This window comes from Oryzias latipes, chromosome 13, assembly GCF_053564925.1.
Source record: "Oryzias latipes strain Hd-rR chromosome 13, Olatipes_Hd-rR_3.1".
Classification (NCBI taxonomy): Eukaryota; Metazoa; Chordata; class Actinopteri; order Beloniformes; family Adrianichthyidae; genus Oryzias; species Oryzias latipes.
Window position 1 is genome coordinate 20,164,720 of NC_136249.1, and position 13,809 is coordinate 20,178,528.

General features: G+C 41.3%; 1 protein-coding gene across 4 annotated transcripts in view; it reads right to left on the reverse strand.

Annotated features, from left to right (window-relative positions):
- The window catches only part of grik4 (glutamate receptor, ionotropic, kainate 4), a 382,863-nt gene that overhangs the window by 12,773 nt on the left and 356,281 nt on the right, over positions 1-13,809 (reverse strand). For all 4 annotated transcript variants that reach the window (XM_023961355.2, XM_023961354.2, XM_078930071.1 and 1 more), the window contains 2 exons: positions 12,128-12,331; positions 7,941-8,054 (listed from right to left, as the gene is read on the reverse strand). In XM_023961355.2, the coding sequence (XP_023817123.1) occupies positions 7,941-8,054; positions 12,128-12,331 (318 nt within the window). The remainder of the gene's footprint in view (positions 1-7,940; positions 8,055-12,127; positions 12,332-13,809) is intronic.

Genomic DNA, 13,809 nt, shown 5'->3' on the forward strand with positions numbered 1-13,809 from the left:
AAAAAAAACATGGATTTTTGCCTGAGGACTTGAGTATTTCTGAATTTCAGTGTTGAAGCGTTTGACAAAACTCCGTGTTGCCTGGTTTAATTTGGCTAACAAGGGGAAAGAAAGTGACCGTGACCGTAAATATTGGGCTTGTGGTGCAATAAAAAGAGACTTTTCTGTCATGAACTGATAGCACTATTATTATTTGAATCTCATTTGCATGTAAACATTCAGATCAACACTGTATGAAAGCACAAACTCAGTCTCCCATGAGTTGCCAACAGAGCTGCACAACAGTGTCCTACCCAAAAGAAGATGCTTTCCTTTTTTCAGATATTAGTCCCAGAAATACAACAATAAAAGACGACTGCTGCTGATGCATTTAAACTACATGAAATGTTGGGTCCTGCAAGGTCCTCAATGTGGAAAAAACAAGAGAAAAACACGAGTATTTTTGCACGATGCATTTCTCCACAAGGAGATGCATTAAAGGGAAAACAGGTCAGATAATCAACTATACCAGTCCAGCTACATTAACTACAAACTCATTTCCATGACCTACACTTGACCTACAGTCTAACTGAGGGTACACAGTGGCCCAGTTTAGAGAAAATGAGAGAAACATTGTTAAAAGCTTTGGCTTGGGCAGGAAGGAAGCCAAGCAGTGCAGAAACAGATGCCTTTACCTGTTTGGACCGGCTACCAGGAGATAAAGTCGCTAAAATCCAACAAGCTAGTATGGAATAACAGCAAAGGAGGGACTGTTTCATTACAAACAGTAAAATTGTTCTCTAAAGTGAAGGCAGTTACTGATGCACTGGCTGGTGTCACTGTTTGTATGCGCATGTGTGAGATCATACTGTATTTTCCATCGTGCATCGTCAGCTTATAGCCTGTCAGCTGGGGGATATTAGCCATTTACACGCAGATGCACGTTTACCATCTGCTAATGACTGTAAAATGAAGGCGGCTGTGGGGGCCAGGAGGACAGTTGTACAGCTGAGGCGATCAAAGAGCCAACTGTCCGAGGGTTGTTATGAGGTAAACGCAGTCACTCAGCTTCAAGTTCCTTATGCTCTATTTCTGTGGTGGTGGGGTAAACACCTGAACAATTCCATTTCAAGCAGTCTCTGCAGTAGAGTGCTCCTTTGGGGGGGACGTGGGAGTTAAACGCTGCAGTGATGCATCTCTGTGGTCCTGAAAATTAAATTTGAGACGATGAGGGAGCACATATTTGGATGGGCGTGTCTTTGGAGGACCACATTCCCATTCGGAGTTGTTGATAGATGAAAATGAATTGTAATCGCTGGCATGTTGGCTGGGCTGCATAACACAGGAGTGAGCAGAAAGCAGTAAAACGGAGCACGTTTTGGGTAAATCCGGCTGCCAGTCATAACGAGTGCCAGTCTATCTATAGAGCGTAATTGCTTTTGACGATAATGATGATAGCCGACTGAAAATAGATCCGACAGCTGAAACACACACAATGGCCTCTCGGCGGTAGAGCGCTGCTGTAAAGACTCCTTAACTGCTAAGCGGCCTTTTGGAGTAAGAGCAGTATATGCTGACATGGGTCCTGCTGTTTGCTCATACAGTTCGGTGCATGCTGAAGCAGCATTTTGAGAATGGTTGGCCCTGTGTACTCACACTTTAAGTTCCCACCAAGGTGCTGTTATCAAGATGAAGAGAGCTGCAGAAAAGTGGGACTCTTAGCTAACAGATGGCACGTAAGTGGATGTGAAGGAGAGGAGCTAAGAAATGAAGACAACAGGAGGAATTTGAGAAAACGACAAGGACAAAAAGGAAAACAGAGGGATCTGTGCGGCTCAAAAGTCCCCACTTTGTGCTTTAAATTATTTACTCTAGACAAAGTTCTGTTTTCTAAGGTTGGAGCAAAAATGATGCAAAGTGGGAATGTGGGAAGCACTCTCAGGAGCACAGAGGCTCATCGAAAAAGACTTAACCTTTTTGTAAAACGTGTCACCGTATTTTCTTCCTGGAGTCATTTCTTGTTCAATTTTATTTGAAATCAAATTGGATTTGAGGAAAAAAGCTTAACACTCATTAAAACAGAGATAAAAATAAAACAAGGATTTTTTAGTGATTTGTCTTAATTTTCTAGTAATCCTACATTATTAATGGACCAGCCATAACGCGTGAAGAGGCTCCCCTGCTGACTAATGAGAGGATAATAATCAAGTCGCTCATTATTTTTCTTTTTTTTCCCTCTAAAGCTTAACAATTTGATTTACTTTGACTCCACTTCACTTTGTTCTTTGTAAATCTATTATTTATTGTAGAACCAAATCAGACATGTTCCACCAGTGACTGTCCAGTGAACGAAAACATTTAACAGCTGAGTGGCAAAATATGAAATACTGAAGCACAACAAAATATGAAGCTTACTAATACACAGTATATTCCCGTGCTTTCATGGAGTGATATTTCCACCTATATAAGTGGTCTCCAACCTTTTTAAGCCCATGGACCAGTCTAATGTCAGACATACTTTCATTGAGCTTCTTAATTTTTTTTTCTTTTTCTTTCCAGTTTCCTTCAACTTTTGAGGGCAAAGGTTACTCTTATCCTCTGTAAAATATCTGCAGCTCGTCTAATCAGACTATAAATAAAACAGAAAAAATACGTATCATGTTAGCAACTGTCCAACTGACTGGACCGTAACTCTCTGACACGGTGAAGTGCGGCTTTGCACCAATAATGACGACAGAAAAAGTTGATCGGCGCTGATTGCGTGATCACTTCACTACTGCACAGTGCTGCATATGAGCGAAAAAGATGGCTTATCTCCGGTTCAGAATCCTCTGGAATTACGTTAATTGCGTCAACAGTTGAAGAGTTAGTTAGTTGACCGAATGTCATCAAATAAAGGGTTAAAATCCTTAAACAAAATGATTATTGTAAAGAAGGTGAGGCACGGGGCCTCTGTTCTTTGTAGTAGTACTAGCATGCACTTGTGATGATTACATCGTTAGTAGAAAATTCCTCTCCAACATTTGTTTTTAGTGCAAACAAATCCACAGTGAACACAAAAGCTGCCTGAATGAAGAGGTTACAGCAAGACAAGCACCTCCAGATGGTCTGGGATTTAGCTTGAACACTATTATCATAGATGAATAGGTGGTCTACTCACTTTATTTTGGAGGGCTAGCCTGCAGGTTCGGGACAGATTGTCAGCAGTTTTGTGTTTGTGTGCGCCCCTGTTTCAAATCCTGTCAGCAGCTGTCTATGCTGTCAGCCATCTTCAGTTAGGCAGATGCAGTACGTGATTGGGCGGCTTCATGCAGCAGGCGCTTGTTTGCTCAGCCCAGAGGCAGCAGGTGAAAGAACACAGAAACTAACTGTAATCTGTAGCTGTTTGGGTAAAAGTAGTAACTTGGACAAGGTGGGAGGCAACAAAACCCACACTACAACCAAAGTGTGATTGCAGCATGGATCCGAGTCAATGAGCAGTAAATGTGAGTTTACGAGTGGTTACTTCAGCTCTCACAAACACTTTTTCTGCCATCTGTAAATTATTTTCATTGAGAGCAAGGGATCAATTTATGCCGGTTTATCGTTGTGTTAAAGAAATGAAACAACGTGAGGCAAAAGCAAAGGGTGTGAAAATAATGCAGACTTGGTTTACGGACGGAGAAACAGCCTTTATGACCTGCTTTTATGAGAACATCTCAACAAATAAAACAGCAAAAATGTCATTGCGCTACTGTAAACGTATGTTCGCTCTTCTCCTTTTAACAGGCAGATCAAGAACTCATTTATTTTACTTTGATCTGTTCTTGTCGGCACTCAACCTCCCACCCCATCCCCTCCTTCCGTCCTTGCCTCCCGCAGGGGGACTGTGTGCTGAAGGGGGGCTGGCTCAAGGAGCTCGTGAGGCTCAAGGATGTCACCCGTTCATTGGGTATTTTGGTATTCATACCACACAAACCCTCCAACTCCCCCAACAAAGTCTGCCTACCTGAATTCTAACTCACTGACGGAGCCTTCCTATTGTCACACACCTGCTTGCTTCCCTGGACTAGTATTTTCTGTCTGTCCTTCTTCCACTGCTTCAGCTTTCCCTTCCAGCTATTTATCACTTCCTCCTTTACGTGTGGTCTTTCTTCCCGTCCCTCCTGGGCTTGTGCCCTTTAATCTGGGCTCTTTGATGATGTGCACATTTCTAATTGTGTCAGAGCAGATGCTGTCAGCTGTTATGTTATGATAAAATGACTGCAGGGGCTGTCTGTGCAGAGGAGTTGATTTGGCAGAGGTCACTGGGTCATATTCACAACAACATTTAACTCTGAGCATTGTCTGGCTTGAAGTCAGAGGGATTTTCGAGGCCACAAGCCTGTGTGTGGGTCCCCGTCAACAGAGCGTTTGGGTAATTCTGTAAATAGCTGCAGCCAGAGTCAATAACCCATGGTATGGGTCAACCTGGACCAGTCTGAATTCATCAGCTGACTTAATTTCTACGTACTGTTTATTCTGTACTATAGGGCGCACCGTCAATGAATGGCCCATTTTTAAACTAATGCCATGAGGCGCACAGACGGCGCATTAGGTGAGACAAAAGAGTCAGTAGCTGAGTTTCCATTAAACATATGTACAAAACTTTATTGAAATTCTAGAAATGTAGAGAAAAAAAACAATTTCGCAATTACACCGTTTCCATTAAATCCCAATTATGCTAATAAACACAAACCAACTCAGGCGATGTCATTCGAAAACATGGTGAATACTTTGATTTACAGCAGTTAAATCCACATTTCTCCCACGGCACTAGCGCTCATCATCATCTATCAAAGGAGACGTCAGCGTCATATTCAGGCCATGGAGCAACAAGCTCCTTACACATGGGAGCGGCTATGAATGAAGTGATTTGGGGTTTACAGAGGAGCTGTGGATCCAACAATTCTGCATGACACACTCAACTTTTGATGAGCTGTGCGTGCAATGCTCTGTGGAAACTCCTGTGGTGTCCGCTGTATAGTGTCCAAAGCAGCCATCCGATTGTTACCCACGTGACTCATTTAATCCTAAAAAAAATTCTTTGATTTGCAGTTTTACAAAATGTGTCCTTTTTTAAATCCTCCCCAAAAACCAACTCCTCCGAGCTCAAAAACTTTGTTCGATAAATGCGAGTTTTTTCGAAGTTGTTGGGCTTCCATTAGCCAAATTTACTTTCCCAAATCAAGTTTGCGCAATTTCATAATGATCGGCTTTTACGTGTGCCATAAAATGTGGAAAATATGATTAGGTACTCTTGCTGTCCTTTTTTAAATATTTGCTTTCTCAAAAAAAATAAAAACTTGGTCACAGTGTTAGAACTGGCAAAGACAACTGGACTCTTTCTTTATCTGCTGTTTTAATTAGAGACGAGTTTTTTATTTATGAAAATGAGAATTTTTGTGGAGTGAGATACTCAAAAGTATCAAGTGTGTAAAAGACCACATTGGAAAGTAAAGAGAAAGGAAAAATAATTTTAAATGTGCGCCATAAAAAAAAAGAAAAAACTCAACATTTTATACATTTTCTTCCCCATCTTTCTTCTCAATACATTATAAATCTTACATCAAACTCAAAATTTGAAACCTTATTTTTTCATGTACTCACTTTTCTTATGTTAAATATTCCTTTTGGTATTAGGACAAAAAGGTTTTTTTTATTTGTTTTGTGCATTTGCGCCCTGTTGATACACCTTAACCATAACTGAGAGGAGAGGAAAAAAAACCTTTTGATATTTTAGTCTTTTGCTCACTATCCATGTTATTTTTCAGGGTTGAAGAGTGGTATTTTCTGAAAATATTACATCTTCCTCCCTAATTTTTAATGTAGATCAAAGGGGAATTGAAATGTCTGCAATGGGGCTAACAGAAAAAATGAAACCATTATGAGGTCACACATAAACAAGATAAACAAAGTTCTCTCCATCTTATGTCTGCATGGGAGAATATGCAAACTCCACACAGCCAAGAACCCAAATGAGATTTGAACCAAAACCTTCTTGCTGTGAGTCGACGGTACAACCCATCACACCAGCATGCGGTCCAATTTGTTCCAACTATATGATTGTATGCAGCACATCTACGAGTTTCATCCATTCCCAAATGTATTTTGGCAAAAAAGGGCAAGCACGGACAGATAGGGCCCTAACGTTGAAAGCAAAATTCATGCTGAGAAAATAGCTTCAGAATCTTTGCTTTGAGGTAGTTGAACTAAAAGTGCTTCTTTAAGTTTATGATCTCTTTTTGTGGTCCATTTTTCTATTTAAAGCAACACGATGATGCAAAATCATCTGGCTAGTGTTTATGCTTTATGATTTACTGCTAGTTTCCAGAAACAGGGCAGGTTGACATTTTTTAACACTTGCTGATCAAACTACAACAACATTTTGGTACGTTTCCCCCCCTGCTAATTTTAGAAGATAATGTTTTTCAAAGTTTTACCTAAATATAATTTTTGTTGCAGTTCATATTGACTAGAAAATGTGTTTCTTTATCCAGTTAAACCAAATAATGAAAGCAAAAATAACATGTAGTAATAGAATAAAGACAATAAGTGAGGAAAACACAGTGTGCCTGAGTAAGACTGACATGTAATACATACACACTGACAAAGATTAAATGGTAATACCCTGCAGACAATTTCATTTTATCACATTCGCTATTCTTATCGATCCCACTGAAATTTTCATTTAAAGTTTGAAATAAGAAGCCAACCTCCTTGTAGAAGTCACTGTGGCTCAGATCAATAGTCAGTGGGCTAGAACTAAATAAGTGGAGTCAAAGAAATTCAAATATTGAATTTTAGAGCATGTTGAGGGACCGCTGTGAATCAGATTTAAGAAAATGCCAAGGGAGGAACGGAGGAAACCACTGTGAGGGGTTAACTCTCATTTTTCCTTCTTAGCTTTTCGAACATAGCTTTGTTTGCTTCTGTTTTACAGTCATACTGGTCCAAAATTCTGTATGAACTGGGTCAGGTGTGTGCAGGTTTGACTCGCTGACTCTGTGCCAGCACCTTTGGGGTGGCAGCTACACATCTCCTCCTGCTGCTGCTAGCCTCCCGCCTGCATCCCAATTCTGGGGTCATGCGCTGCCTGGTAGCCCATTTAACATTGCACCTGCTGCAAACATTGATTGATTCTCTCCAACTGTTGGTGGTCAATTGAGTCTCCAACAGCCATAGCTTCTTGGAGTGCACAAAGACCATGGGACAGTGCAAAGAAGTAGGGACAAAAGCGAGATGGAAAGGGAGTGTGAGTAAACGCCCCTCTGAGACACTACAGTAATGTTAGTTTGTGCATGTGCAAGAACCTCAGTGTGGACTGCGGCCAGTGCCACTGGGCCCTGCAGTGTCACCTTGTATTTTGGGGGCGGAGGGCTGATGATTAATGGGCCACTGACTCTGCACACGCTGGCTCATTTCCACCTGCGAGACTTTTATTTCGGTCTTTCTTGTTCGGGCTCGTTCGCCGCCGTGCATGGAAGGCATGGCTTGTGTGAACACGTCTGCTGTACCTAATCAGACAGCGAGCAGAAAACAACTGCGAAACCGCTACATTCATCAGAATCTTCACACCGCAAACACACGCCATCTGGCGCTGCCGGGATTGGGGTCAGAGGAACAGAAGGAGCAAATTAGAGAACAGAGGTGAGCTGGAAAGGAGTGGAGGCCGTCTAAATGTACAACAAAAGAGCCAAAACAGCTGGAGAAAAATAAGCGCAAAGCAGGAGGACTTCTGCAAAACCATGAAAACAAAAATTTGAGGAAAAGCTGTAGCTGAAAACCACAGGACAGAAAAGATGCACCAGGGAGGAGAAACTACAGTGGAGATTTAGCAAATCTAAGAGAATACATAACAGCAGGGAGAGATGACCAGAAACTCTTCCAGTATGTTTCTACGTACGACCGAATGGTGTGAGCGTACATGTGAGGTTACTCACCAGGTGGACGCGATACATGATGCTGATACCAAGCGTCATGAAAGGCTTGGAGAAGTCGATCACCTTTTCACGCTCGGCCGTAATGGTCAGGCCTGCCACTGCCAGGTCAGCTTTCTGAAAGGCAGGTAGCATCACACATTGTCAGCACAAACTCAAAGATATTGAACACAGCTTTGAGGGGCCAAAATCCTCTTTGTGACATGGCCACTTGCAGAATAAAAAAAAAAAAAAGACCAACTGGCTGCTTGAACGGTAAAATGCTCTTTTGTATTGTTGAGCCTCTTTGTCCACCACTAGTGCTATCTATGGTGAGGATAATCCAGCATCAGCTGTGTGTGTGAGCTCATGGTAGCTATCATGGCTAGCCAAGAGAGCACTGTCAAGACAAATCACTTGACAAAGGAAAGGCTGCTAAAAAACAGGCAGAAATACACGCCCAACCACACACATGTAGAAATGGTCACTGCAGCTGAACACTGGACAGCCTCCCACTAATAATACAGGCTGGCAAAGTGCAACGGCAAGGGATTTTTCATTTCCCTGAAGAGCAAAGAACGAAAGCAGGAAAGCATTCCTCTTTGTCTGCCGCGGGAGGACTAAGAGGATTGGGGAATGTGAGGAAGACGGAGAGAGGAGAGCAGCACTCAAATCTGCAAGTTTTACAAGTGACACTGGCATCTGATATGTATGGAAAAGACTTTCGAACAAGAAGAAAAACATAAGTGATGTATGGAAATCTTTAACCTTTGGAACATATTTCAATAGCGTCATCCAAAAAAAAGTGCTCCGACCTGCACTAAAATTAGTGCGATGCACTTAAATTTTTCACCTCTTTAACCTCGTCCCTGCCTGCGCTGCACACTCAGGGTCTAATGTCTCCTGCTGCCCTATCCTCCGCCTGCAGGCTTTGACCCTCCATCATGAGCCGTCTCTCTCTTCCTGCTGTTGAAAGTCAAATCACCTGCTCCCACACTAAAGGGAGGGAACATGCAAGAAACCACTGTGCAGGGGATTCTGACAAAAAAGACAATTATAATAAATACTGTAAAAAACACGAATTCAATATTTATGATACAATATCTCATTAATGCTGACACACTGGCGCTTTAGCTTTAGCTGACATTCTTTTAACTACTGTAACTCTTTAAGTGTTGACGCAATCAACCTAATTCCAGCGGAATCTGAAGCAAAGAAAATCAGCCTGATATGCAACCCTTTACAGTAGTGCTTATGCAATCAACGCAATGATTCTGTTAAGGCAAAAAATTGACTTTGTGCCGTTAAGCCGGACTTTACGTTGGTAATGTGTTGTTCATTTGTGCAAGGCTGATATCAAAAGCCACTTATCTCCATGTTAAAGAGTCAAAGAGTGTTATTTAGGTGTTGCCAGCGATATCTCCGATGATAAAGGGTTAAAGATGAAAAAAATATTTTTGGTGTACCTTTGTTATGCATTTTACAAATCCTAAAATGCAACCACTTGGTTTAAAATATTAAGTAACATCTACTCTATTTTTCAGTGTATAAACTGCAATTTTTTGCATAGTTTGGCCAGGGATGAGACATACATCTGGTTTTCAAAAATAAATGTTGGCTCATTTGTTTTCCTGTTAACAACCGCTAGAGGGCTCTGTAGCTGTGTGTATCAGTATTTGCTACTGACAGCAAGGTAGAATAAGAAGTGCCTTCCAAGACAAACACGGAGGATAATCTGATCATTTCCTCCCGAACTTCATAATTTTCTAATTTGCATTGAGACATTATTTTTCTTCTTTCCATTTTTTCCTTATTCTGACTAATGAGGGGATAATGCCGGAAAGCACGTCATTAAACCGGGTTATAGAGACACGGAAGAACCCCTGAAAGCGCTGTCACTCAGACGCAGGTTCTGCAGTAGAAAGTAAAAATTACAGTTAAAAAAAAGACTCATAAACTCAGAAATGGAGACGTGATTACTTATGTTATTGTACTGTAGAGCTCTTCAAAATACATAAGCCAGATCTTTCAATGCTTTGCAAATTATATGTATAGTTAATGCATCTATGCAGCAATAGGCTACACACTTGTCGGTAGCCTCTCCACCAGACATGAGTATTTAGTTACTGAACACATTTTTGGACAAGCCTCGAGCATCAACAGCAGACACGAATTTGACACGTGAATCCCATTCGGTGTGAATGCAGCATTACGCCGGGTTTGGCAGATTTCTTTAGAAGCGTTGCACATTTAACCCAAAAGTGCGACTTACACTCCGGAAAATACGGTTATTTTAGAGCAGGGTTCACCAACCTTTTTGAGACCGAGGGCTATTTCATGGGCACCAAGTGGTATGAAGGGCGCCACTAAAAACCTCCTATCCCCCCCCCAAAAAAGAAAAAAAACAACACAATTTGAGGACTTCCTTTTGTGTGCCCTATTTTTATTTGCTCATTTTACACACAAAAACATGCATGAATTTTCTAGACTCGTATTACAGGGGGGGGGGGGGGGGGGGGTCAAACTCAGTTGCAGAGGGAGCCTAATTTCAAAACAGACTTTAGGTTGCAGCCGAACAAGATAAATATTTATTGAACACACTAAAGCTAAACTTTTAAACCTTTAAAACTTTAACTTAATTTTAACTTTTTAAACATAAATGTAAATAAAAACAGACAGGAATATTAATCCTCACATTAATGGATTACTCAACCACCTCAACCTATTCTCAAAATCTTTACATTACATGAATCATAAGAATGTCCAGAAATTGTGTAATTTTTTTGATCTATTTAAACTTTTGTAATAGACCCTTACTTTTAGTGATTATTTTTTAAGTTATATTTGTTTACATATTTGGGTTTTCTTTGTCTACCTTTATCTCAGAATTGATATTGTTGTCATTGACAGACATGCGGTGGTTGTTTGTTGAATATTTGCTTCAATAAAAAAAAAAAAGATTTTTTTTGGGTGCATTCCCTGCGGGCGCCACAAGGGATGCTCGCGGGCGCACTGGCGCCCGCGGGCACAGGGTTGGTGACCCCTGTTTTAGAGTAAACTTCGTAACCTGCTAAAAGGTAAGTCAGTTTGTGCTCAACAAACTGTGGCTTTATGGAAAAAAACTGATCCTATGATTGAAGTCTGCTTTCCTGCAAAACTACCTTAGAGTTATCTAACACCAGCAGAATAATCGCCCTCATTAAGTGACATATTATTTTGACTGACTGGATCAGACAGGGCTGCTCATCGTTTGTACCAAACATCCTCAGGCTTCCCTCCCTCCTCCTGCTTCAAACTACCTGTGCAATTCGTGTCCTTTCAATTCATCCTTTTAACTTTCCTGCATGACTGCTCCTACATATTTTTACTCTGCCTGTTTTTTCCATTTCTTTTCACAGCTCCAAACCCCACAAGCTCAAGGGTTTTGCTTCATTGTGTATCATCCCACCAGGTGACCTCTGTCCCATGACAAATCCCTCTTTCTCAAGTATCTTTTTGTCTGCTGCTTACAAGCTAAGGCGGCTATCAGAGACACGTGTTGCCTTCAACTATGGCCCCTTTGAAGGTCAGCTTTCCAGAAGCAACTCATACGGAGACAAGAACAAGAACAGGCATATCTCGCTTTACATACTTAATGGCTTTGCCCTCCATTAGCCCTCAAAATTAAGACAGATCACCTCATAGAATTACTCAGTCATTGTCTGCATCATTGCCCTTCTCCTCTACCACCCCCCCAGCACTACCCCTTCACTTTTTCTATCGCTTGTTTCACTTTTATTTCCCCCCTCCCTCCGATCCCTTTTTATAAAACCTTATCTGCCTGTTGACAGATGTATAAAGCATTGCTGGAAGAATGTAAAAGCTCACTCATGAGATTTAACCGCAACCCCAAAGACGGATTCAAGGGCAATATCTATTAAGGTCAGTTCAGGCAGCTCAAAGAAGAAGTGACAGCAAAAGAGTCACCAACAAGCTTTAAAAAAAAATGAAAGAGAGAAAATGAAAAGGCCAACCGCTGCTGGAAAAACAGCATGGCGTATGACATGGAAATTGAAAACCGTCTGAACCCGTTTTTGCCATAAGTTACTTGAGAGCACACAGGCTGATTTGATGTATGAGTGTGTGTTAAAAATGTGAGATGGTTTTTGGTTGGTTCATAGCTTATTTGTAGGCTGTGCAAACATTGTGACAAATTTACATCCTGTACAAACCCGGGAAATGAGCTCTCCGACCATGCCGGTCCATGTTCCGTTGGCTCCGGGAACGCCGTACAATCCATCCCCAACCAGCCGGATGCGATACTTGAACTTGAGAAGTTCTGCAAGCTCCTCCAGCATGTCCACGCAAAAGCCTTCATAGCGATCGTTTCCCTCAAATTCTTGGTAGTTTGGCTTCAACATGACGTATGGACTCTCCTGAAAGCACACACAGTTGACTTTGCAACACCGTGACCTATAAACAGTGGCGTAACAAAGCAAAACAAAGTATTGAGAAGATGCAGTAAATGAAGCTCAACAAGGAGTGAAGCATCTCCAGTGGACGCTGCCTTCTTCGTTCCTCCATTGTATGCCTTGAATTGTATATATAAGTGCTTTAATAAATCAGAGTGGCCCTTTAGAGTGTTATGTGATTGCTTTACAGAACCCGACTGGAATTTACAGTGAGGAAGACCAGTGAAAGCAAATCTCTTCCTTTGGAGGTCACGGTTCATATCAGGTTTACAGCCTTCGATGAAAGGTGAAATTTGTGGATTTGAAGCAGAGCCAAGTACTAAACTCAGGAGCTCAGCCTGCTATTTATCCAAAGGAAAGAAATCTGTTTAAAACCAAATCATTTTTCATCTCACACACAACCAAACACACATATTTACAACCTGTCTTTAGAAGAACCAACTGAGTGTTTGACTGCCGGTTTATTTATCTCTTTTTCTTTCTTTTTGACATAGTGGGAAGATTTACAGATCTCCTCAGTGCTGTGTTTCGGTGTGAATCTCACTGTGCTGTTTTTCAAACAATGCATCTGTCAAGCTGGTATTTTCAGCTACATCACACCAGAGATTCTTATTTACTTTGCTGTTGCTCATTCTCAGCTCATAAAATCTCCCAAACCATTAAATTTCCTCAGATCTAAAACGCTTGAAGAGTGCAAACACAAATTTTCTATAGCGCAAACGAAAGTTCCACTTTATTATTGAAGTCAAACACCAAAATTCTTGATTGCAGTTTTAAAAGTCAACATACCCAGCAATCATTGCTGTCAAATACTTAACTCAAACGCCTGCAGCCACGGAGTTCCATGTGTGAGGCCTTTAAATCCAACTGTGGCAGCTTTTATCGGGGAAAGTAAAGAGCCGTGATGTGGTGCTGTGTGTGAAGAACTAGAATCGAAGTAAAACTGTTTGTTCTTGGCGCAGCGGGAAATGTTTGCTTGTGCAGGCGCTGGTCCACTGGTGATGCATTTGCCACAGTGATAGTTACACTTCAAATGAAAACACTTGAGGACTTCAAGCATATTATGAGGTCCAAATATTACTGTGAATTGCCCTGTTGTTGTCATAGCAACTATTTGGTTCCACCTTTTAAGAAATAGCGGATGTGATGAAGGAGGGTGGTCACTTTGATGCCTTGTGCTGAGTAATCTTTTGCCCTTCTGGAACTTGAACTGAATTTGAATGGAAACCGAGGATAACACATATAGATTAACTGTTTTGTGACTCTAGTACAGTAGTCGCTCATAGCATTGCACGAAGTTTCTTACCAGACTTATAGCAGAGTTTACTGCAGAAATCTGAATTGGCTGCTTGGAAAGGTCCATTTTTGCTCTTATTTTTACTTTAAGGTACAGTATGAAGAATTTAGTGCCATCTATTAGTAGGTTTGAAAACTCCAGTCAC